This window comes from Mustela nivalis (assembly GCF_964662115.1).
Source record: "Mustela nivalis genome assembly, chromosome: 5".
Classification (NCBI taxonomy): domain Eukaryota; kingdom Metazoa; phylum Chordata; class Mammalia; order Carnivora; family Mustelidae; genus Mustela; species Mustela nivalis.
In genome coordinates, this window is record NC_139024.1 from 55,468,072 (window position 1) to 55,493,830 (window position 25,759).

The 25,759-nt window shown below is 36.9% G+C and overlaps 1 protein-coding gene across 4 annotated transcripts in view; it reads right to left on the bottom strand.

Moving 5' to 3' along the window:
* Positions 1–25,759, bottom strand: part of ADGB (androglobin) — a 173,052-nt gene continuing 147,293 nt past the window's right edge. For 2 of the 4 annotated variants that reach the window (XM_082730343.1, XM_082730342.1), the window contains 6 exons: positions 17,882–18,058; positions 14,802–14,904; positions 12,099–12,305; positions 6,870–6,960; positions 6,006–6,192; positions 1–1,780 (listed from right to left, as the gene is read on the bottom strand). In XM_082730343.1, coding sequence (XP_082586469.1) covers positions 1,595–1,780; positions 6,006–6,192; positions 6,870–6,960; positions 12,099–12,305; positions 14,802–14,904; positions 17,882–18,058 — 951 coding nt within the window. In that variant the 3' untranslated portion in view covers positions 1–1,594. The remainder of the gene's footprint in view (positions 1,781–6,005; positions 6,193–6,869; positions 6,961–12,098; positions 12,306–14,801; positions 14,905–17,881; positions 18,059–25,759) is intronic. The other 2 variants (XM_082730344.1, XM_082730345.1) reach the window with 2 other exon arrangements.

A 25,759-nucleotide genomic window follows, 5' to 3' on the forward strand; every position in this document is an offset into this window, starting at 1 on the left:
TTTTATTTTTCCTTTATTTTAAAGGTCAGACACTATATTTCTTTTTATTAGAAAATACTTAGTTAAAACTGTCTACCATCTTGCTACCTTTTTTTCTATTCTTACCCATTTTTCTTGTACAGAAAAGTTTAGAAACAAAGCAAATATTCATCACAAGAGAATTAGCTGAATCAATGACAATGTATTTGTACCATGAAATATTTCACAGTAATTAAAAAGAATGAATTATTTTTGTCTCAAAGAGATTTTGTATTGTTTGGTTTGAAAAATCAAGACACAGTCAAGAATGTATAATAAAATGCCATTTTGTAAAATAGGTCATGATATAAAATGTTGATGTACGATTATATCAGGTGAGTGAAGAACAGAAATATTTGTACTAGGTTGTTATCATGTTTTATTTTGTGGGGTTGGAAGAACACAGGGTGATGAAAAAAAGGTTAGACAAGAATAATAGGGGAAAAGTGCATGTGTTTGCATATTTAAGTAGAATTACATATATATATATATATGTATATATATATAACTAAACATTTTAAAAAGCTTTAAGTACACGAAAAAAGAAAAATCACCTATCAAAGAGGAACAGCTTCTTTAAAAAGATTTTATTTATTTATTTGAGAGAGAGAGAATGAGAGAAAGTGCATGAGAGGGGAGAAGGTCAGAGGGAGAAGCAGACTCCCCGCGGAGCTGGGAGCCTGATATGGGGCTGGATACTGGGACTCCAGGATCTGAGCCAAGGGCAGTGGCTTAACTAACTAAGCCAGCTAGGCACTCCCAGCTCTGACTGATTACAATATATCACTGGAGTTTTTATCTCAGGAAGGCATGAACTAGAAGTGTGCTTTTGGGAGAAGCCCATTTCCAGTTACATGCCTCAGTTAATCTATTGCAGTTTTCTACAACTGGTATTAGAGAACACGCTCTGTGACTTACAAAAAACAAAGCGCTGGGACTGATGACAAGGGGTGTATTTGTGGTCACTCTCTTTGTGTCTGGGTGACCTGACTGTCAGGATTCTGAGTTCAAACACTTTGATTGAGCTTAACCCATAACAGCTCTTGCCCTTCAAACAGTGAAGGACATTTCTGGAAGTTCAGCTTTTTTGGGGGGTGGGGGAGCACAAATCTGAAGCATATTTTTAAAATATTATAAATTTACAATATTTTTTTATACTTAGAAACAAAATTTCCTCTAAGAACCATAGTTATTTTTCTTATTGTTCAAAGTCTTCAAATGCAATCCTGTTAGCCCATTCATGATCTTGTTTTACTGCTTACCAAAAATGCAGCAATTCAGAGGGAAACACATCAATGTTATTGTATTTTAAATATTTTGAGGCTCTTTTATTGAAATTAGAAAAATTGAAACTGTAATGGCTATTCAAATTATGGTTTTCTGGGAGAAACCAACAATTGAACATTAAAACGCAGGAAGGCATTCTAAGAAGGAAAACCTAATACCTCATCAGCAGGGAAGTTTATAGGTCACAAAAAAGAGACAGAGAGAAGAAGGAAAGAAGGGAGCAAAGAAAGAAGGAAGGAAAAAGGGGGTTTTCCTCTCCAGAAAAAGGCAAATATTGGGCACCTGCTGGTTACTTCTTCTTTCCTTTCTTTTTTTTCTGTGTGTCTGGAGACAGTGTCTTCTTCTCTGGCTCCACTGGACTTGTTGCCTCCTCCACAGCCAGAGCTTCTAATCTTAGGCGCTCAGCTTCCAGCAACTTGTTTCTATACTCTTCCCGGATATCGAAGATCTTCTGTCGGGCTTCATCTAAAGAGTCCTATTTCAAAACAAAATCCTAAGCAATTAAGATTTACTAATAAAAGCTCATGGTCCCAGAAAAAAATTAAAAAACAAAAAACAAAACAAAACAATCCCCTTATCTCTTCCTCATGCCAATAGATTTCTGTGGCAAATTACTGAAGAGAGACCAAAAAAATTAGGTTATGGTCTCAAATGTTTATCAACACATGAAACGTGAGACAGCAACAGAAAGCACATGAGATTTTAACAAAATGGTGAATAGAAGCATCAACAGGAAAAAGAGACAGAAAGGTGAAGAGATAGGCAAGAGTTCAAATATAATCTCTAGAAAACATCCGGCTCAGAGCGACTCTCACCGTAATTGTGCTCAGTAAGTTACTGTACTAGACCTGATACACTGTACTAGTAAGTTACTTGAACTAGAGCTGATATACTATGCTAGTGAGTTACTGTACTAGACCGGATATACTGTACTAGTGAGTTACTATACTAGACCTGATGTATTGTGCTAATGAGTTACCTTTACTAGACCTGATATACTGTACTAGTGAGTTACTGTACTAGACCTGATGTACTGTACTAGTGAGTTACTGTACTAGACCTGATGTACTGTACTAGTGAGTTACCTATACTAGACCTGATGTGCTGTACGAGTGAGTTACTATACTAAATACTATACTAGTGAGTTACTGAACTAGACCTGATGTACTATACTAGTGAGTTACTGTACTAGACCTGATGTACCAGACCTGATATACTGTACTGGTGAGTTACTATACTAGACCTGATATATTGTATTAGTAAGTTACTTGTACTAGACCCGATGAAATGTGTTTGGCATGTATTTGAAGAACTTTCAAATACCATCACCCAGTTCACTGCTTATCTTTGTTATCGTCAGTTTGGCTGTCGTTCAAGTTTAATTTTAAATGAGAGACCACATCTTGGTCCAATTCTTACTTACCCCTACCCTCTCCTCCTGGATCAACTGATTCACTTGGTTTTCTGGACCTCAGGCTCCACTGACTTTTCTTCTACTTCACTAACTGCTCCTTGTCAGTTGTCTCTGCTGACTTTCCCTCTTCTCCTTTATTTCTTAATTAGGAAGTGGCCACGTCTTAAATCTTAGACTTCTTTCCTTGGTGGTTTTTTTAATCTAGCCCCGTGGCTTTAAATTCCATTTCTACACTGATGGGTCCCCTACTTCTTTAATCTCCAGCCCAGATCTCGCTCCTAAATTCCAGAACCGTATATCTAACTTCTATTCCGTATCTCCACATGACTGTAATACTTAAGAATGCCTTTTTTTTTAATATAATAGGTATATCCAAAAATTTCCCAAATTGAAATCTTTGTATTTTCTTTCAAGCCATCAGATCCAATGGCAACTCAACCTGATAATTGTTTAGCCAAAAACCTTAGAGCATTTCTTGACTCTTTACTTTCTCTTATAGTATACCAACAATCCATCAGGAAATCCTGATTCTACTTTCAAAATATATATATAACTAGATTTGTATTATAGTTTATATTTTCAAAAAGAAGGGTAATTTTCAAAGCTTAATGTCAGCTCCAGGCACCATCCTAAATATGTTCACAAATAAAGCAGTTATATAACTAAGTCCCAATGTAGCTTTCCTAAGAAGCTTTGGCTTTCTTATTTCATTTGGATATCTGATAGTATGAGCACAATCACGGTCCACCCTGTTGATTGTTTCCTATTTCAAAAACGATATAATTAAAAAAAAAAAAAAAAGATTAATGAACTGATGCTAACCAGAAAAGAAGCATCTAGAAATGGCTGTTTTGTCTGCATTGCTAAATTCTTTAAGAAATTTTCTGTGGTTTTGCAACATGCATGATTGTGGTAGAGATTATGGAAGAGCTGAATGTCAAAATGAGACTTTTTTCAAATCTTTTGATAAAAGAAAATTACTGTATCCACCACAATAAAATTGGCTTCGCTAAATCAATTGTACAAGATGGTAGTAGTACCATATTAAAAAGAGAAAGAAAGTCATCTAAAGGATTTAGGATAAAGTAAGTTTAATATAGGCTAGTAATCTCTTGAGGATTGGTATCTTTTTCTCCCATCTAATAAGAAATGTGATACTGACAATGCTTCTATTAAGTTTGATTCAACCAAAACTAGGGGTTTTGTACCTCATACATCCTATTCACATTCAAACTAAATTCTATAGAAGACAGATTTAAAGTGTGCACATACTTTATATATATATATATATATATATATATATATATGCTTATATATTATATATTTTATATGATAAATAAATATTTATAATATTTATAAATAATATGTATAAAATAAACATACCTTTTCATGTTAAATCAATAAACAAATACGCATATAGGATGATTGTTTTAAAGAAAATAATAAGGCCAGGCATGGGCCTTCAGATATTGAAGGATGCTAACTATAAAAGGGTAGCCAGAGAAGATCTCTCTAATAAAGTGGCAATAGATATAAGATCTCAAAAAGTAAAGCTGTAAACCATTTGACTCTCTAGGGGGAAGAATATTCTAGGACAAGGTTAAGAGCAAGTTAAAGACCCCAGAGGTGGGAACATGTCTGGCTATTAGTGGAAAGGTGAAGTCAGGAAAATGATTTTATCCTGTGGTGACAAATAGCATCAGTGTCTCAGTGGCTTATGGAAGAAAAAGATCAGAGAGGAAAGCGGGCACTAGATTTTATACATTATATAGAACTCTAGACACCCTAATAAAGACATCTTTTTCTTAGTGAAATGTGAAGTAGTTACAGGAGTGAAATTTTAGAGATGTACTATGTACTATGCACTATGAACTATGATCACCACTAGTGCAACTCATAAAATATTCGCAGTTCTCCAGGCATAAAGTAGCAAAGACCTCTTAGTCTTAGTCTTAGTTTTAGTCTGCTAAGGCTTTTGTTACAAAGTGCCACAAACTGGGTATCTTAAGGAACCAGAATTTATTGTTTCAGCATTAGTGATGCTAGAAATTTGAAATCAAGGTGTCCGCAAGGCTAACTCCTTCACCGTCATTGTATGTGACCATGTGACTAGCTTTGACCAGTGAAATATGACTATGAAACATAAATGTGCTGAGAAGGGCCCTCTGCAGACCTTCCCTGTATATGCAGCTAGAAGGAGAAATACTCTTCAGTTGTTTTAATCCAGGAGTTGGCAAATGGAGGCCTGTGGAAAAATCTGGCTCATTGCCTATTTTTCTAAATAAAGGTTTCCTGGAACACACGTAGACATTATCTTTGACTGAATTTGCATGAACAACAGCAGAGCTGAGTAGATACCATACCTGACCTGCAAAGGCAAAAATATTTACTATCTGGCCCTTTACAGAAAACAAGTTTGCTAATCCCTGTCTTAAGCCACTGAGACACTGATGCTATTTGTTACCACAGGATAAAATCATTTTCCTGATGGTTACAATCATTTTGGTTTGAAGCAGAGATTCCATTGCAGAAGAACAAGATGGCAGCAGTGAGATCAGTCAGGAGGCAGTGGTGATAACTCTGAATAGAAATTACCAGGGTTTGGACTAGGGTGGTAGGCATAGAGAGAACGAAAAGTGATTGAATTATAGGTATATTTTTCAAGGTGATGCGGACAAGTATTGATAATGGATTAGGTGAAAGAGGTGAGAGAAGTCAAGGATGTCTCTGAAATCTGTGCTCTGAGCAATTGAGAGAGCACAACTGCCCTTCCTGAGTGGGGAATGTTGGTGCAGGTGATACGTTTGGGTTGATGTGAGAAAGAGGGCAAGAATGATAGAATCTGGATTGGTGGAGGTTTGCTGAAGGTGCCTATTGGACAAGCAAGAGGATATGCCAACTAGACATATTTCTGAGCCTTTCAAAGATTCCATGGAGCAAATTGGGTTGATTATTTTAAGAGCTTTTCTACTACCAGCTTAGAATTGGGCTGCCTCAAGTCTCTGAATACCATCTTCACCCAGCTCTTTACCTTCACACATATTTCTTTGTTGTCTTCTTTCTCCTTCCTCTCATTTTTGTGGATAGATACTCAATACTGCATTTTGGAGGGGTTTAAGGAAATAAGTGAAATTCGGTGTGTTTCACCGATCCTCCATCTTTTCTGAGGAGTTGGGAACTAAACGCTTTCAAGACTGCTTCCCACCCAAGTCCTATGTGATTCTATGATATTTTTTTTAACATTATAAGAGAATGTGTCAGTGGTACTCTGTATGTTGAGACTCACCCGCATCTCCCCATACATCTCCAGGATTTTATCCTTTATTTTAAGCTGTTCTTCTTGGTCAATGTCTCGAACGCTGAGGACTCTGGTCCTATACTGGCGGAACTGATGAACCTCCTCTGCCTTTTGCATTGCCTGATGCTGGTTCGATTCCTCTGTTTGTAGCATAGGGTCATAGTCCATTGTTTTTCTATAAAAACATCAAAAGAGATGCATAAATCATTTTGGAATGCTGGAATTCAAATAATTTAAAATCATATGAACAGTGAGGTGGTCTGAATCCAATCAAATGTTAGGAATAGAAGGATAAACTTACTATTTTTTGATGGGTTATTCTCCGTTTATTGAGTCACTAATATTTTAGGAAACAATTCTAGGAAAGTACAAGGAAAATCAGATGCTTCATCTGATGAGGTGTTCATGGAATTGGTGTTGAAAAGTATGAGAGTATTTGGAGGTTTTTCTTTTTTTAATTTATGCAGCTAAATAATGTTGAATATATTTTCAAACTTATAAGTATGCTTGAGTCACTATCTCTCTCTGTTAATCCTACTGTCTGGTTCTTGATAAAATTAAATGTACTTAAATAATGCCAGCAGGCATAGTGGGAATTTTCTGCAGCTCACCTCACCTTAATCAACTTACAAATTAAATCTTTACAGAAAATATTCAAATGCTTTTATGATTGACTTAATAAAACATTTGCTAAATTTAAGGGGTAAAATCACGTACCCCTAAAAATTTGAATACACTGATGTATATTAAGTATTTAAGTTCAAATTTTCAGTTGTTTAGCAACTGCTTACTAATGTATCCAAAATTCTGTGAACACAGATTTCTGCATTGATCATGTTTATTAAAACTTACCGTACATACTGATTTAAGTTTACACATTCTAGTGCTTTTCGAATAAGTCGTGGAGACATTTCCAAAATTGTTGGGGATCGTGAACGAGATCCTGTTAAGAAAATAAGTCCCAGGATTTCAAAAAAAGAATCAACACTGCCTACATGACCGTTATATCTTATTTTAATTAAAAATAATATCTTGTGTTTAAAAAAACATTGATTGGACTTGTCTAATATGATTTTAATGTGATTCAATGCAACTTTATTAAAATATATTTCATATTTATCTTCTAGTTGGTGTTACTATACTTATAGTTACTTGAGGGAGATGGCAAAGTGAATATACTCTATAAGAAGGGTAACAGAATGTTACCCCACTGGTAGTTAAATGGAGATGGAGACAAGAAGCAAAAGTCATGCTGTATTTCACCACACACAAATTAAATGACCTAATATTTAAAGTGCTTCATCTAGAGGTAAAAATCATCATTAACACTACCAGGGGTGGGATATAAAAATAATTACAACACAGTAGTCTACTTTAAGAAACTTGCAGATCCAGTGGAATAGGCAATATATAGCAGGTAAACCGTGACAATCAAGTTAGCAGGAAATTTCTACTCCCGAAACGCATATGAACCCACAGGAACAAACTTAATAAGGAGATTTTAGAGACTATAATATTAACCACTCAGACTTTACAGGACATTTAATCTCCTTTTTAAAAAATTATTGGAGTATAATTTACATGCCATAAATTCACCCATTTTAAAAGTATAAGTTAAGGCTTTTTCATACATTTACAGAGTTGTGTGATCAGCACCCAAATTCAATCTCAAAACATTTCCATTCTCCACGTAAAATCTCTTGTGCCTTCTACAGACCTTCTTCATTCCCATCACAAACCTAGGGCAGCCATTGATGTACTTTGTCTTTATAAATCTGTCTTTCTCGAATATTCCATGTAACTAAGAATAGTAAAATGACACCTAACTTTTTAAGAAACTGTCAAATCATTGTGTTTTGATTACGGTTAACCTCATAACAAATTCTGAAAACATGAAGTAAAGATCTTTCCCCTTGTTTCTTTATCAAAATTACTTGGGTCATTTCAGGTCTTTTGCATTTCCAAGTAAGTTTTGGGATCAGGTTGATAAATTCTATAAAATGTCTACTAGAATTTTGATGGAGATTATACTGAATTTATAGATCAATTATGGGAGAAATGCCATCTGACCAAATTGAGTCTTCTAGTCCAAAGCATGGACTGCCTCCTTCTTTCTTTAGATTTTTAAAAATTTCCTTTAGTGACATTTTGTAGTTTTTGGTATACAGGTCTTGCACTTTTATAAATTTATTTCCATACATTTATTACTGACATTACTGTGAATAAAAGGGTCTTAATTTCCTTTTTTGATCACTCATTGGTATTATGTAGAGATGAAAGTAATTTTTGTATATTAATCTTGTATCTTGTACTTTATTTAGTTATATGTCTTCAGAGTTTTAACATGTCTTTTAATTAATTTTTAGTTTATTAGTGCTTTGGGGGAGAGGTTATGTTAAGTCCTAACTTTGCCATCAGGACATCTCATGCCCACAGACTATTTAGTCTTACTTTTTACACGGGGTTGCGATCGCCTCCCACAATATTAGAAAGTGCTTAATTTGTAACAACTTGTTAAAAGTGATCACTCATTCAGAAATTCAATCTAATATAAACCTTTAAAAAACATTTTAACATGATGTACAAATTATTCATTTTTTTTTGAAAACACATGAAGACATGGTACATGTGAAATAAAAAAATATCCCAACTCAACTCTATGATGAAAACATCAATTCAATCATGTCTTTCATTTTATAACATAAAACATTCTTGAAGAATTAACATTCTATAATATGTATTGTAGGAACCAGTAGCCAATAATTTTTCTTTTATCATTGTGACGACTATGGGATCTTAGGTTTCTAAAGTTCATTGGCTTTTCTTATGAACATATCTACTTATGTTAGCTATATTTTTGGCATTTCAAACATGAGTTGTTTTAATAAGACACTAACTCTGCTGACTTTGACTGGAAAGTAATTACTTTTAATTAATCAGTGATTAATTAGATAGTTATGTTTTCTTGCCTTCTGCCAGATAACAGAAAACCACTCTACAAACAGAAGAGGGTGTGGGAAAGGGGCAGAGAAGTTTAGCCTTCATGTTCTTTTCTCTCTCTTTTTTTAAAGATTTTATTTATTTGACCGATGGAGATCACAGAGAAGCAGGCAGAGAGAGAGGAGGAAGCAAGCTCCCTGCTGAGCAGAGAGCCCAATGCAGGACTCAATCCCAGGACCCTGGGATCATGACCTGAGCCGAAGGCAGAAGCTTTAACACACTGAGCCACCCAGGCACTCCTAATCTTCATGTTCTGGCTACTAAACTCTTTTGTGTCAAAATAGGATGTGTATTATGACAGCCTGGTATGTTTCCAACGGACTAAGGGAGAAAACTTACTTCGTCATAGATAGTCTAAAAATCGCTGTTCAAGGGCATAGTGATTGTGAAGCCTGGGGAAAGGATGTAGGAATAAAGACAAAGATCACCTGCAACATTTGTAAACAGCATTTTCTAGAGCCTCCCAGAGATAAAGGGGAAGTGGAAAGCAATGTTTAGATTGCTGAACTTGACGATGGCTTTGGTATTGAGAAAGAATGCTTAGATGTGAAATCCACAGTAATATCATTTTCATATGCCCTCTGCTACTATGAAGGAAATTGTTCTAAGTTACCTACTGTATGAAAATAGGAAGTAGCAAGAATAAGGTAGGTTTTTGTTTTGTTTTGTTTTTAGAGATTTTATGTATTTATTAGAGAGAGAGAGAGAGAGTATGAATGAGGTGAAGGGCAGAGGGAGAAGCAGACTCCATGCTGAGCAGGGAGCCTGATGTGGGACTTGATCCTAGGACTCTGGGGTCATGAACTGAGCCAAAGGCAGATCTTAACAAAATGAGCCATCCAATCACCCAAGAATAACACAGTTTTGTGGGAATTACAAATTTCAAATGGAATAAAGAGACCAGATCATGCAAAGTTCTCCCAGGGTCTGTAATCTCTTACAGGTAATGCTTCTCCAGGAGTGAGGGCTAGTATGGGGCACCAACAGCGGAGATAAGAGCATCATATGGAGTTCCAGAGAACAGCTGCACAACCAGACCCATTGTTCTGAAGCAAGAGTCCTTCTACAACCCCCATACCCAAAGTCCATGGTCATGTTTCAGTGCTGTAAGAGGTACTGGAAACCAAACAGCACACCTTTTCTTGGAGGGAGAAGGAGTCGACTTTTCTTGATATTGTGTGAGTAAATTTATATTTTATTTTACATGTAATATAATATGTATGTATATTATATTATACATATATTATTTGTATTCAATAAAAGTGATAATAAAACACATTTCAGAATGTGTTGAAGACATTTTTGGTTGAGGACAGACCACTTTGGCGTCAGTTCTTAATTTCCACTCACATTTACCTTTCCTCCCTGTTTCCTACCCACTCCTTTCCATCCCAAAGTAGACTCTTTCACAGTGCTGTGAACATTAATAGAAAGGACTAAAGACCAAAGGCCAAAAGTGTGAAGAAATGAAGAACACAAAAGCTGACACAGAAGCAGTCCCTCCCAACACACTGGTCTGGGGCTCTGCACAGAAAATGATTCCACACCATGACTGAGGGGACACACTTTCCAAGGCTGGAGTGAAGAATCATGATTACATTCCATTTTTGCAACTTGAAAAAATTACTTTGTTAGCGTATAAACAGGTCGACCTCCAAACGTAATTAGATTTTCATTTCACAAGTCTTTAACCAAGTGTGACGAAAAGTTTGTGTTCCATTAGAGATCACAACATGTGGAATGAAAAGAACTAGGATTTGAGTCCTGATTCACGCCACATTGTTTCAGCTTCCTGCCCTCACGTGAGACATTTATCAATCACTTAAATTTTGAGGCAGAGATAGCAGTATATGCTTTGTCTAGTTCATAGAGGCTCCAGTGAGATAATAGATGTAAAACCACTCTACAAATTAAATATTAATATAGAATGATAGCTGCTATTCGAAATAAGTTTTAGTGTTACATCCTGTATGTCATTATTTATTAAACGAGTGCCTACTTTCAAAATATTGGCTAAAATAATGGAATCTCCTGTTACGGCAGTAAAAGAGCCCTTTGAATTTTGGAATTTTCCTCTTCCTTGTGGAACTCCTTCAAGGACATGGTTTAGCCATAAGCAGTTTTTAATTTAAAAATTCCCAGACTGGTTTAGCAGTTTTGAGAAAAGAACCATTGCTGTTGGTGTTCCTGAGGATGCATCCTTTCAAAATATCTTTCTTACCTGCCTGGGTTCTGAACAAGTAGAGAAATAAAGATTAAGATTTTTGCTACTGATACAGGTATAATTGGAGAATGTAGCTCCATGTGAGAGGCAAATGGGCCACAGTCACAGAACGCGACAGCCAGATGGCCCCTGCCATTCACCTCACTACCATAAGTAGTGGTTCCAACTCGGGGACAAGCAAGGGACTCAGGATCCCCTATGGGCAGCCAGATTTATTGTTTCAACCACAGAGGACACTTAATCCCTTAGCAATTTTGTCCCTTCATCCAGGAGTTGGGGAGAGGAAATCCTTCCTCAGGGAGACCCGGCATGGAAAGACATTTCTCTGTTAAAACTTCCGTAGAGGATTTACATTCATTTTAGTGAACAAATACGAATCCCCACTATACAAAAATGAACCAAATCAGTGTGGCTTGTGCACCACTGAAAACTCACTCCTCTCCTCCAAAATTTTTAGAATCCAAATATTTAAAATTTGTTATAAAAGGTAAAAAGAAAATACACCATGAAGCCTATGATAGATTAAAAAAAAAAAAAAAAGGATCTGTGTTTGGTGACAATGGCATGCGTGGTCACTGCAATTTTATTTTTAGTGTTTGTAGACACATAGAAGTGTACAAAAATACACCTCCTGTTTTTTGTTTTTTGTTTTGGTTCACTTCTACCTTTAAGTTAACTACTGAGCAATGAGGTCATTGAACCAATTATCTACTCTGATAAGCAAAATGAAGACCTATGAATCCAAAATACGTATTTTCGTAGCTATAACCCTACACATCACATGTGTTTTGTCAGTCTCTTTCCAGAATTTTTATTTCCAAGTACATATTTTTCTTACAAACGAGAACACCACTTACTGATCTCCTTCCGCATGCTCTGCTCCTCCTTCCCTGCTGGGGACGTTCCTCCACTTTCGCTGCTCCCCGATTTGGAAAGATCCTTCAAGCCCTTCCCCATTTGCCACTTCTTCCACAGCATGTTCCCTGACGGTATGACATCTTTGTTATCGGAACTCACAGAACTCTTTGTGTCTGACTCTCTTGTGGCACTTGACAAAGTTTCAACTACAACACGACATGTGCGTTAGCCAAGACAAGCTTGTATTCTATAAAATCATATGCAGAAACTAGCGAGGGCTTGTGGGAACCAGGTTTGGAGCTGACTGGAAAGCTTTGCCACCTCCAACGAGAGCACTAGCGAAAATAATCATTGGTAGCCTCAGAAATTATTTGGATGGCCCAGACCACCAATGTGTTTGGAAGTATACCTCAGGATACAAACACATCACATAAAAATAGAGGCTTTGGGGAGGTGAGACATTGCAAGAGGAAATGGGATCTCTGAACACTGGGACCACTGCTAGGGTGGGCCCTGGTGGAGGTAGCAACCTGCCTGGTATGGGAAATGTATGTGAATGCAATTCTCTCTGGAGAGGGAGCTCTGTGTCTAGGCACTTGTCTAAATTATCTTAAAATAGAGGTGGGAAGAGCTTTTGCTTGTGAAGTTGCAAAGCTGGGAAGTTTTTCCTTAATGCTACAATTCTACTCCCACTGTTCTAGATCTTTATGCCTGGGGGAGAAAAAAACTGTGTAAAACCTATCACAACCTCCACATTATACAGACATTCTCCCCCCATTTACCAATTGTAGATAATTTAATTAATGTTATATTCTGCTTTGAATAAAAGGTGGTAAGAGGTTAGTAATTGAAAGCATGGAGAAATGTTAAAATAAATACACATTTTAACATATTATTAAAACTGATGTACCCTTCAGACAAAATGGATCAAAAAAAAATGAAAAATAAATTTATTTTAGGAAGTTTAACTTACATAAAATAGACAAATTTCTTCTAAAACACATCTTACTAATCTGACAAAAGAAATGTTAGAAGAGCTTCATGGTGAGGGATGGAAAGTATATACTGTAGTAGTCCAAATATATGAAGTTCAAGAACAGGCAAAATGGAAACAGGGTAATAGAGGTCAGACTAGTTGTTACTTTGAGGGAGAAAATGGTTGACGGAAGGGGAATGAGGAAGACTTTGGGGATGTTTAAGTGTTTTATATCTTGATAATGGTGGTTCCGGAGTGTGTACGGATATAAAAATTTGTCAAATTGTACAATATTTGTGTCTTCACTGCGTGAATGCTGTAGGACAAGGTCAGCCTCCTCTTGAGCCTTGCTCTCAACTAGGCCTTGTCCTTGGTTTGTAAATTCCAGTTTAGGCAAAGAATACTGCTGGATTAATTTATCAAGAAATGCCCCCCAACCCCGCTTTGATATTCCAATCCAACTTCTCTCTTCCCCCTACCTTCGATATCTAACCAAGTTTTCTGGGTAACTTTCCACCCATTCCCTACCTAGTCACTACAAAACCCCACTTTTCCCTGCTGTATTCAAAGTTGAATTCAATCTCTCTCTCTCCTACTACAATAGTCTTGACTCCTATTGCAATAGTTTGAATTGTCATTGAATTGTCATTTTTAACAAGTGTCCTGTGCAACATTTTTCTTTTGCATATAACTTAATACATTTTTAAAAACAATAATAAACTCTAATAAAATAATAAAATTCAAAATAATGAGATGATAAAATCATAATAAAACCTATTCACTTTTGTATACTCGATATGACATTGGACTTTTACATTTAGAAAAGTGAGTACTTTGGGAGTTAGAAATATTTCAAATCCTACTCTATCTCCTTTTAGATCTGTGACTTAGGAAGTTTGGTGACTCTCTGAGCATTGGTCTCTTTATCTGTACAAAGGAATAATAGTGTCTACCTCATTGCTGCTGTAGGTTAAAAGGAGATAAAAAGTTCTGTGAAGAGTACTCATCCCAAGAAACAAAATCAGGGTGATACTTGCTGTTTATACTCTTTTTATAAAAAGTTAAGGGGCATTATCATTATAAAAATCATTGAATTTTATTCCTAAGAACATAAACATGGAAAAGCATAGTTGGGAATGTTAACGTCTTCGGCCTACCTGGCATCCCAAGGAGGTTATAGATAGGGGCAGTGAAGGGTTAGTGAAGGTGCTCTGGGGTCATGGAGAGTTATCTGTAAGCTGGCCTGTCTCTGGGTATCTTGTGAATTCAGCAAATTGCAAAGAAAATCACTCTGAGCCTGTGTCCTTATTGGTAAGCCAGAAATCATATTATAGATTACAGATTATAGTGAATTCATGTGAGTGTTCAATGAAATAATTAGTATTTTCAGTTCTGGGCCCAAAACAATCACTCAATAAAAGTGGTTAGCTTTATCTTATTGTTATTATTCACAGCTATTGTTACTAGAAAGGTGCCAGATTAACAGTCATGGGCCTGCCTTCAAATTCACACACTGCTATTTTGACCTAGGCTTCACTCTTATTTCTGGTTTCATCTTTTCTTAAATGGAGAAAACCATATCTACTTGGGGAGAAAGCAAACATCTGCTTGATTAAAAAAAAAAAAAAATCAGAATCTATTTTCCTATCCTGTAGAATCCTCTGTCTTTTAAGAGGTGCAAAGCACAGCTCTGTGCTCTGAGATGGCTGGGGCAGGGCTCACTGACCTTCCTCCAGAGCTTTGGTTTGGCTCTCAGACACAGGCATGCTGTCCGCATCTGGTATTTTCTTAATGAACCGGCTGAGGTAATGCAGGCGAGCCTGGGAAGCCTAAAGAACAAACATTATCAATGAATGGCCCTGGAAACAACATTTCAAGAGTGCATAAAAGAAAGAGGAAAATGAGAATAAATATGGCAGTTTGAACTAGGCCAGCTCTTATTATCCAATAAACTCAGATTCTAAGCCATCCATAATTCTGACAGTTCTGAGAGCTAACAAAGAAGCAGTCTTAAAACGGATACACAAGGCATGCAGCCTTAGGTCCAGTTGCTCCTGAAGCTTTTTCATCTGGCTTAATAACCCTGAGTAAGGCCATGAAACACATATGAGTAATAAAATGGCTCACTATAGCGATGATTCTTACATAGAGTAGGGAGGGAGATGTGAAGTATGTATATTCCACAAGGGGCAGCACAGGCTTTTTATCCACTCAAGGCTGTTCAAAGTATATGAAAACCCATATTAAACATGTTTATGCTTTCTTACTTAGGAGTGTGAGGACAGACGTGGATACTGATGAGGAAACAGAAGGCAAGCTGAGGACAAAGCAGAACCTGACATCCCACAACCTACCCCCCACCAATGGGATCTATGTGACATTCCTCAGGCACTTTCTGGCTGCCCTAAAACTAAGGAAAGGAAAAACAAATAGTTAATCTATAGAGATCAAAATCCTGCAAGACCCAAGTCTCCCTCAGTTTACAAATGCCTCAGCAATTTATAAGAACGAAGAACTTCTATCAATAGCCTAGCTTCCAGTACCATGCTGTCTTGGTGATCACAGCTTTGTAGTAAAGCGTAAAATCAGGTAACGTGATGCCCCCAGTTTTATTTTTGTTTTTCAACATTTCCTTAGCAATTCGGGGTCTCTTCTGATTCCTTACAAATTTTAGGATTATTTGCTCCAGCTCTTTGAAAAATACTGGTGGAATTTTGATTGGAATTAAAACAGACACATAGACCAGTGGAACAGAGTAGAGAGCCCAGATATGGACCTCAACTCTATGGTCAAATAATCTTTGACAAAACAGGAAAAAATATACAGTGAAAAAAAAAGTCTCTTCAATAAATGGTGCTGGGAAAACTAGACAGCTATATGTAGAAGAATGAAATTCGACCATTCTCTTACACTGTACACAAAGATAAACTCAAAATGGGTAAAAGACCTCAACGTGAGGCAGGAATCCATCAGAATCCTAGAGGAGAACATAGGCAGTAACCTCTTCGATATCAGCCACAGCAACTTCTTTCAAGATATGTCTCCAAAGGCAAAGGAAACAAAAGCAAAAATGAACTTTTGGGACTTCATCAAGATCAAAAGCTTCTGCACAGCAAAGGAAACAGTTAACAAAACAAAGAGGCAACCCACAGAATGGGAGAAGATATTTGCAAATGACAGTACAGACAAAAGGTTGATATCTAGGATCTATAGAGAACTCCTCAAACTCAACACCCACAAATCAGACAATCATATAAAAAAATGGGCAGAAGATATGAACAGACACTTCTCCTATGAAGACATACAAATGGCAATCAGACACATGAAAAAATGTTCATCATCACTAGCCATCAGGGAGATTCAAATTAAAACCACATTGAGACACCACCTTATACCAGTTAGAATGGCCAAAATTAGCAAGACAGGAAACAACATGTGTTGGAGAGGATGTGGAGAAAGGGGAACCCTCTTCCACTGTTGGTGGGAATGCAAGTTGGTGCAGCCTTTTTGGAGAACAGTGTGGAGATTCCTCAAGAAATTAAAAATAGAGCTTTCCTATGACCCTGCAATTGCACTACTGGGTATTTACCCCAAAGATAGAGATATAGTGAAAAGAAGGGCCATCTGTACCCCAATGTTTATAGCAACAATGGCCACAGTCGCCAAACTGTGGAAAGAACCAAGATGCCCTTCAATGGATGAATAGATAAGGAAGATGTGGTCCATATATGCCTCCATCATCAAGGATGAATACCCAACTTTTGTAGCAACATGGACGGGACTGGAAGAGATTATGCTGAGTGAAATAAGTCAAGCAGAGAGAGTCGATTATCATATGGTTTCACTTATTTGTGCAGCATAACAAATAACATGGAGGACAAGGGGAGATGGAAAGGAGAAGGGAGTTGAGGGAGATTGGAAGGGGAGGTGAACCATAAGAGACTATGAACTCTGAAAAACAATCTGAGGGTTTTGAAGGTGCAGGGGGTGGGAGGTTGGGGGAACCAGGTGGTGGGTATTAGAGAGGGCACGGATTGCATAGAGCACTGAGTGTGGTGCAAAAACAATAAATACTGTTACGCTGAAAAGAAAAAATTAAAAAAAAATAGCCTAGCTTCCAGAAAGAAATGTAGATGCAATTATATGTGCTTATAACCTGCAGCCTATTCACAGATACTTGAAGCAGGCAGAGTATAATGTTCCTCCAGGAAGTTTCCAGCTATCTTCATATTAATGCAGTGCTAGAGGCTAAAACAACTTAACTTGACAGTCGCAAGGCCTCTAGTATCCTGTGAGTCTTCTTTAACAATGAAAGTTCTTTCAGAAACCTCTCTTCTTCCTTACCTCTCCCAACCCCATAGTATATAGTCAGCCACCCCTCACAACCTTGGGCAGCAGCTCTTTCCGCCTGTGGGTCCTGTCCCTGTGCTTCAATAAACCAACATTTTGCACCAAAGACATCTTTCTTGGTCATTGGCTCCAGACCTCACCACACTGAACCTCATGTATATTCCAAAACCACATCAATACAGCCCACACTATGTAAAAGAACAAGGGAACCCACAATTTGGGCCAATAAAGTGGCACCATCATGTGCTTCACTTTTGTGAATCATCTGGTATCAGCCATTCTGCACATTTCACAGTGTGTTTAAATATGGTCTTAACATGTAGTAAGTGAGTGTCTAACAAAATTCCAGATACCGTTCCTAAAGGAAAGACTATGTGCTTTCACTCTCATGGCTCTCACTTCAGACTGGTGCTTAGGAATGGAAAGTTAAAGAACAACGTTTCCCACTCAAGTGACCTTGATAGCTCTTCCTGGCTCAGTCATCTCCCAGGCTTGCTTCATGGCTCGGATTTCATCTGCTCGTTCTGTATCCTTTTTCACTTCAAAAAATTCTGCTTCATTGTGTTCTGTGACCAACCTCAAAATCCAGTAGGGTTTATTTGGATCTTCTTGTTGAGGGTGAACAGTGGATATCTGATAAATAAAAACCTTTGGGTTAGGTATTGCCCTCCAGTCAAAAGGGTCTGGATTTTAGCTCACGACCCATAATTTCACTATTAAGTATGTACCCAGGAGAAATGAAAACACACGTTCACAAAAATACTTGGACAGAAAAATTCATTACAGCTTTATGCTCATAATAGCCAAGAAAAGGACGAGACAATATAAATGTCTATCAATTGATAAATAGATAAACGAATTATCGTATATTTATATCATTGAATACTACCTTAACAATAAAAAGTAATAAACTATTGAAGTATACCACAGTGCAGATGGATCTTACAGATAGACATCATACTGAGAAAAAGAAGCCGAGCATAAAAGAATACAACTTGGGTGACTCATTTGTTTGAAATTCCAGAACAGGCAAAAACAGCTGCCTGGGGTAAGGTAGGAAGATGACAGAGTCCATTGCAAAGAGGTTTGAGGGACTCTCCAACCTTATGGAAATGATCTATACTTTATACCTTGATAGAGATGTAGATTACAGCATTGAATGCACTAGTCAAAATTCATTGAATTGTGCAATTAATTTTACTGCATTTCACTAAACACAAATTTTATCTAAAATTGTAAAGAAAAAAAAATTTAAATTACATTTAGAGTTATGTGGCACCTCTTTACAAAAATTAGGGTAGGGATAGTTGATCATGCCAGGTGTGGATACACTGGATATATATTCATTATTAAAGTAACATTTTGATATCTTCTAGGATTATTTTCATTTTTATAAGCCATAAGCTGGGAGCAGATTGATTTAGGACTGGAAATATCTAGATGAGTGACGCTCATGGTGACAATCTGGTAGAGAGAGAGGCTTGGATCTAATGTGGTTACTAGCACTTTACACGTGACAATTGTCAATTATTCATGTTGAATAATGAAGATGGGGAAGCAGGGATTGGTAGGGCCACTGAATAAAGTTGTTGTGGGCAGTTTGGTTTCAATGTTACCAAAAAGATCTCATTGCTTTCTACAATATTCCTCTAATATTCTGATGAGAACTTAAATCTCACAATCGGAAATTCTTTTCTCTCTTCCTTTTACAACATGGTACAAAAGATTTTATCATCTTTTATATTTGATGAATGAGTTAATCAGAAACTCTGGGGTCAGGAAAGGGAGTATGATGAAGGACTAGGGGGGCACTGTAACAGTTTATGGATTGAATTAAGCTTATTTGTTTTAAATTTCAATTTGTTTTAAATTTCAATAATTTATTTTGTTGATGATAAGAATATATTTTCGGTGCCTTCAAATAATTGATTTTCTAACACTAAATAATAAACTGGAGCTACAGCTAGAAAAGTTAACACACAACATTATCTCGTTCAAGAGGAACAAAATACTTTCTTGAAACCACTTCACCTATATTTTCTAACAAAACAATATTAAAATAAGCTAATTTTAAAAAGAAAACTGTATGTGGCCCTTTCAAAAGTAATAATCCCTTGGTAGAGAAACTTCTCTTTTTCTCTATCCATTTAGATATTACAATAAAAGTAGCATTTGGATTATAAAATGTAGCTAGTGAAAACACAAGTGATATAAATTTAAGAAGAGATTAGCTTTTCCACATGAAATAAAATCAATGATCAAATAAATTCAACATGATTATGGTAATTAAAGTAAAAATACAAAATATAATAGTTTTCAGGTTCTTGTTTGGCACATGTATTAATACATTTTAAAACATGAAAAGATAAAACACCAAGGTCTACCAAACAACTGGCACAATATTAAGATTCCTAAAGCTTAGTTATTAATATCCTAAAAACCGAATTCTGATATGAATTCTGTAACCAAGAATACATTTGGTGCTATGCAAACTGATCCAAACACCATCTTTTTCAGTATTCCCCAGAATTCAGGAGCATTTCAAAGTTATCTCAGGATGAATCCCACAATTCCTTATTAAATGATGGATTTTCTGAACAAGCTTCTCATTTTTTATTATATATGTGCACATTTATCACAATTTCAAAAACAGTGGAAAACCACCAAACATGTTAGTTTTTAGTTTTATCCAGTCATTAATTTTCTGCAGAATTACTTTTCCTTGACTTAATATTTTTGCAAGATTTTTCATTTTTTCATTTCCTTATTTATTTTGTTATGTTAGTTACCATACAGTACATCATTAATTTTTGATGTAGTGTTCTGTGATTCATTATTTGCATATAACACTCACTGCTCCATGCAATCCATGCCCTCCTTAATACCCACCACCAGGCTAACCCATCTCCCTACCCCTTCCCCTCTAAAACCCTCACTTTGTTTCTTGGAGTCCATAGTCTCTCATGGTTCATCCCCCACTCCGATTTCCTCCCCTTCATTTTTCCCTTCCTTCTCCTAATGTCCTCCATGCTATTCCTTATGTTCCACAAATAAGTGAAACCATATGATAATTGACTTTCTCTGCTTAATTCATTTCACTTATCATAATCTCCAATCCCATCCGTGTTGATGCAAAATTTGGTATTCATCCTTTCTGATGGCTGAGTAATACTCCATTGTATATATGGAACACATCTTCTTTATCTATTCATCTGTTGAAGGGCATCTCAGCTCTTTCCACAGTTTGGCTGTTGTGGACATTGCTACTATGAACATTGGGGTACATATGGCCCTTCTTTTCACTACATCTGTATCTTTGAGGTAAATCTCCAGTAGTGCAATTGCTGGGTAGCTCTATTTTTAATTTTTTGAGGAACCTCCACACTGTTTTCCAAAGTGGCTGTGCCAACTTGCTTTTCCACCAACAATGTAAAAGGGTTCACCTTTCTCCACAACCTTTCTAACATTTGTTGCTTCTTGCCCTGTCAATTTTTGCCATTCTCACTGATGTAAGGTGGTATCTCAATGTGGTTTTGATTTGAATTTTCCTGATGGCTAATGATGATGAATATTTTTTCATCTGTCTGTTAGCCATTAGTATGTATTCTTTTGAGAAGTGTCTGTTCATGTCTTCTGCCCATTTTTTGACTTGTTTTTTGGATGCTGAGTTTGAGTTCTTTATAGTTCTGATATATATATATCAGCCCTTTGTGATGTCATTTGCAAATATCTTCTCCCATTCCATCAGTTGCCTCTGTTGTATTGACTGTTTCCTTTGCTGTGCCAAAGGTTTTCATCTTGATGAAGCCCAAAGGTTCATTTTCGTTTTTGTTTCCCTTGTCTTTGGAGACTGTCTTGAAAGAATTTGCTGTGGCTAATGTCAAAGAGGGTATTGCCTATGTTCTCCTCTAGGATTTTGATGGATTCCTCTCTCATATTGAGGTCTTTCATCCATTTTGAGTTTATCTTTGTGTATGGTGTAAGAGAATGGTCAAGTTTAATTTTTCTATATATAGCTGTCCAATTTTCCCAGCACCATTTATTGAAGAAACTGTCTTTTTTTTCCACTGTGTATTTTTTTTTCCTGCTTTGTTGAAGATTATTTAACCTTAGAGTTGAGGGTTCATATCTGGGCTCTCTCTTCTGTTCCATTGGTCTATGATTTTGTGCCAGTATCGTGCTGTCTTGGTGATCACAGATTGTAATATAGCTTGAAATCAGGCAACATGATGCCCCCAGTTTTGTTTTGTTTTGTTTTTCAACATTTCTTTAGCAATTTGGGTCTTTTCTATTCCATAAAAATTTTAGGGTTGTTTGTTCTAGCAATTTGAAAAATGTCATTGGCATTTTGATCAGGATGGCATTGAAAGTATAGATGGCTCTAGGCGGTATAGACATTTTAACAATGTCTATTCTTCTGATTCATGAATATGGAATGTTTTTGTGCCTTCAGTTTCTTTCATGAGTGTTCTGTAGTTCCTAGAGTATAGATCTTTAACCTCTTTGGTTACATATATTCCAAGGTATCTTATGGTTTTGGGTGCTATTGTAAATGGAATCAATTCTCTAATTTCTCTTTCTACAGTTACATTGTTAGTGTATATGAAAGCAACTGATTTCTGTTCAATGATTTTGTATCCTGCCACATTTCTGAATTTCTGAATTGCTAGTAGTTTGGGGTGGAGTCTTCTGGGTTTTCCACACAAAGTATCATGTGATCTGTGAAGAGAGAGAGAGTTTAACTTCTTTGCCATTTTGAATACCTTTTATTATTTTTGTTGTTGTTGTTGTCTGATTGCTGTTGCTAGGACTTCTAGTACTATGTTGAACAACTGTGGTGAGAGTGGGCATCCTGGTCATGTTCCTGATCTGAAGGGAAAGGATCTCAGCTATTCCCTATTGAGAATGATATTTGCTGTGAGTTTTTTATAGATGGATCTTATGAAGTTGAGGAATATTCTCTCTATCCCTATATTTTGAAGAGTTTTAATCAGAAAATGATGCTGTATTTTGTCAAATGCTTTTTCTGCATCAATTGAGAGGACCATGTGTTTCTATTCTCTTCTCTTACTGATTTGTTCTATCACATTGATTGATTTGCAAATGTTGAACCACCTTGTATCCCATGGATAAATCCCACCTGGTCATGGTGGATAATCTTTTTAATGCACTGTTCGATCCTATTAGCTAGGATCTTGTTGAGAATCTTGGCATCCATATTCATCAGGAATATTGGTCTGAAATTCTCCTCTCTGGTGGGGTCTTTGCCTGGTTTGGGATCAGGGTAATGCTGGCTTCATAAAAAGAATCTGGAAGTCTTCCTTCAGTTTCTATTTGTGCAACAGCTCCAGGAGAATAGGTATTAGTTCTTCTTTGAATGTTTGGTAGAATTCTCCAGAGAATCCATCAGGTCCTGGGCTCTTGTTCTTTGGGAGGTTTTTGATCACTGCTTCAATCTCGTTACTAGATACTGGTCTATTCAGGTTGTCAATTTCTTCCTGATTCAGTCTTGGTAGTTTATAGGTTTCCAGGAATGAATTCTGGAATGAATGAATCCTTCCATATTGCTTAATTTATTGGCATATAGCTGTTGATAATAATTTCTGATAATCATTTCTATTTCCTTGGTGTTAGTCATGATCTCTCCCTTTTCATTCATAATTTTATTAATTTGGGTCCTTTCTCTTTTCTTTTGGATAAGTCTGGCCAGTGGTTTATCAACCTTCTTAATTTTTTCAAAGAACCAACTTCTAATTTCGTTGATGTGTTCTACTGTATTTCTGATTTCTTATTCATTGATCTCTGCTTTAATCTTAATTATTTCCCTTCTTGTATGTAGGTTAGGCTTAATTTGTTATTGATCTTCCAGTTCTTTAAGGTGTAAAGACAGTTTATGTGTTTGGGATTTTTCTGGTTTTTTTTGAGTGATGCTTGGATGACTATGTTTTCCCCCTTAGGACTGCCTTTGCTATAGCCCATAGTTTTTGGACACATGTGTTTTTTGTTCTCACTGGTTTCCATAAATTGTTGAATTTCTTCTTTGATTTACTAGTTGACTGAAACATTCTTGAGCAAGATGGTCTTTACCTTCCAAGTGTTTGAATTTCTTCCAAACTTTTTCTTGTGAAAAAAACAAACAAACAAACAAACAAACTTTTTTTTTTTTGAGTTATAGTTTGAAAGCATTGTGGTCTGAGAATATGCAGAGAATAATTTCAGTCTTTTGGTATTAGTTGAAACCTGATTTGTGATCCAGTATGTAGTCTATTCTGGAGGGAGTTCCATGTGTGCTCAAAAAGAATGAATATTCTGTTGTTTTAGGGTGGAATGTTCTATATATATCTTTGAGGTCCATCCAGTCCAGTGTGCCATTCAAAGCTCTTGTTTCTTTGTTGATTTTCTGCCTAGATGATTTGTCTATTACTGAGAGTGAAGTGTTAAGGTCCCCTACAATTAATGTATTATCATCAATATGTCTACTTAGGTTAACAGTTGGCTTATGTAGTTGGCTGCTCCTATGTTGGGAACATAGATATTTACAGTTGTTAGGTCTTCTTGTTAGATGGACACTTTTAGAATGAAATAGTGTCCGTCTGTATCTCTAACTCAGTCTTTAGCTTAAAATCTAATTTTTATGACATGAGAATTGCTACCCCAGCTTTCTTTTGAGATCCGTTGGCATGACAGATGGTTCTCCATCTCTTCTCTTTCAATCTGGATGTATCTTTAGGTTCAAAATGAGTCTCTTGTAGAAAGCATATGGATGGGTCCTGTCTTTTTATCCAGTTTGCAACCCTGTGTCATTTTATGGGAGCGTTAAGGCCATTCACATTGGGAGTGATTATTGAAAGATATGATTTTATTGTCTATCATGCTGCCTGTGAAGTGCTTGTTTCTATAGATTGTCTCCGTATATTTCTGTTCAATATCACTCTTGGGATCTTTTTCCTTTTATAGAACCCCCCTTAATATTTCTTGCAGGGCCAGCTTAGTGGTAACATGTTGTTTCAGTTTCTGCTGCTTCTGGAAACTCCTTATCTGCTGCTTCTGGAAACTCCTTATCTCTCCATCCTTTCTGAATGACAGTCTTGCTGGATAAAGAATTCTTGGCTGCATGTTCTTCTCATTTAGTTCCCTGAATACGTCTTACCAATCCGGCTTGCCAGGTCTCTCTGGATAGGTCTGACATTATTCTGATGTTCCTCCCTCTGTATGTAAGGAATCTCTTCCCCCTAATTGCCCTTACAATGGTTTCCTTGATTCTAAGATTTGCAAGATTTACTATTACATGCCAGGGCATTGGTCTGTTCCCCCTGATCTTGGGAGGGGTCCTCTCTGCCTCTAGCACACAAATGCTGTTTCATTCCCAGAATAGGACATTCTCAGCTACAATTTACTCAAATATATTTTCTAGTCCTCTCTCTTTCTCCACCCCCTCAGGGATCCCAACAATTCTGACAATGGAATGTTTCATGGCATCATTTATTTCTCTAATTCTGTTTTCATGGATTTTAAACTGTTTGTTCCAGGCCTCCTCCTGTTTCTTCTTTTCCATCAGCTTGTCTTCTAGATTACTAATTCATCCTTCTGCTTCATTTACCCTAGCTATTAGAGTATCTAGACTAGATTGGATCTAATTGATAGCATTTTTTAAGTTCTACCAGATCAGTTCTTATTTCTGCCCTTAGAAAATCTATGTCGCCATTAATAGTTTTCTCCATCCTAGCTATTGTCTGTGTAATTGTTCCCCTGAATTCTGTTTCTGATCTCTTGCTTATATAGCCATTATTTCTGTGACAGAGATCATAGTCTCTGGTCTTTCCTATGTTGGGGGTTCCTCCTCTTAGTCATTCTGTTGAGGGGTGGTTGAAGGATTGTACAGAGTCCAAATTATTGACCACAAGCCAAGGAAGATGCACTTGTTTTATAGAGACCTTAGGGTTGTCAGCCTCTTGTTCTTCCAGCCTGTCTTCTGGGGGAGGGGACTGCCACACTGTTACTCAGGTAACCCTCTTTGTGTAGAATTGTTCTGCCCCCTGTGGAGGGGGAATGGGCTCAGTGAAAACCAGGTTTGGGGAACTTTTGTTCTCTGATGACTTTCTCTGGCAGCTTTCTGCATCCCCCCCACCTGAGAGTCAGAGCAGAAGTATCTGTATCCAAACCTCTGTCTCAGAACAGAGAGCTTGCAGTCTGCCCCTCAGTGAGCTCTCTAGGCCACACTGTCTCCACTTTTGTCTGTACTGCCAAAAACCACAGCATCCTGGTTGTGAGCCCCACAGCAGCTCTCTGAGCTCTTGCTTCCAGGTCCAGGCATGTCCCTGTCCTTTGTGTTCT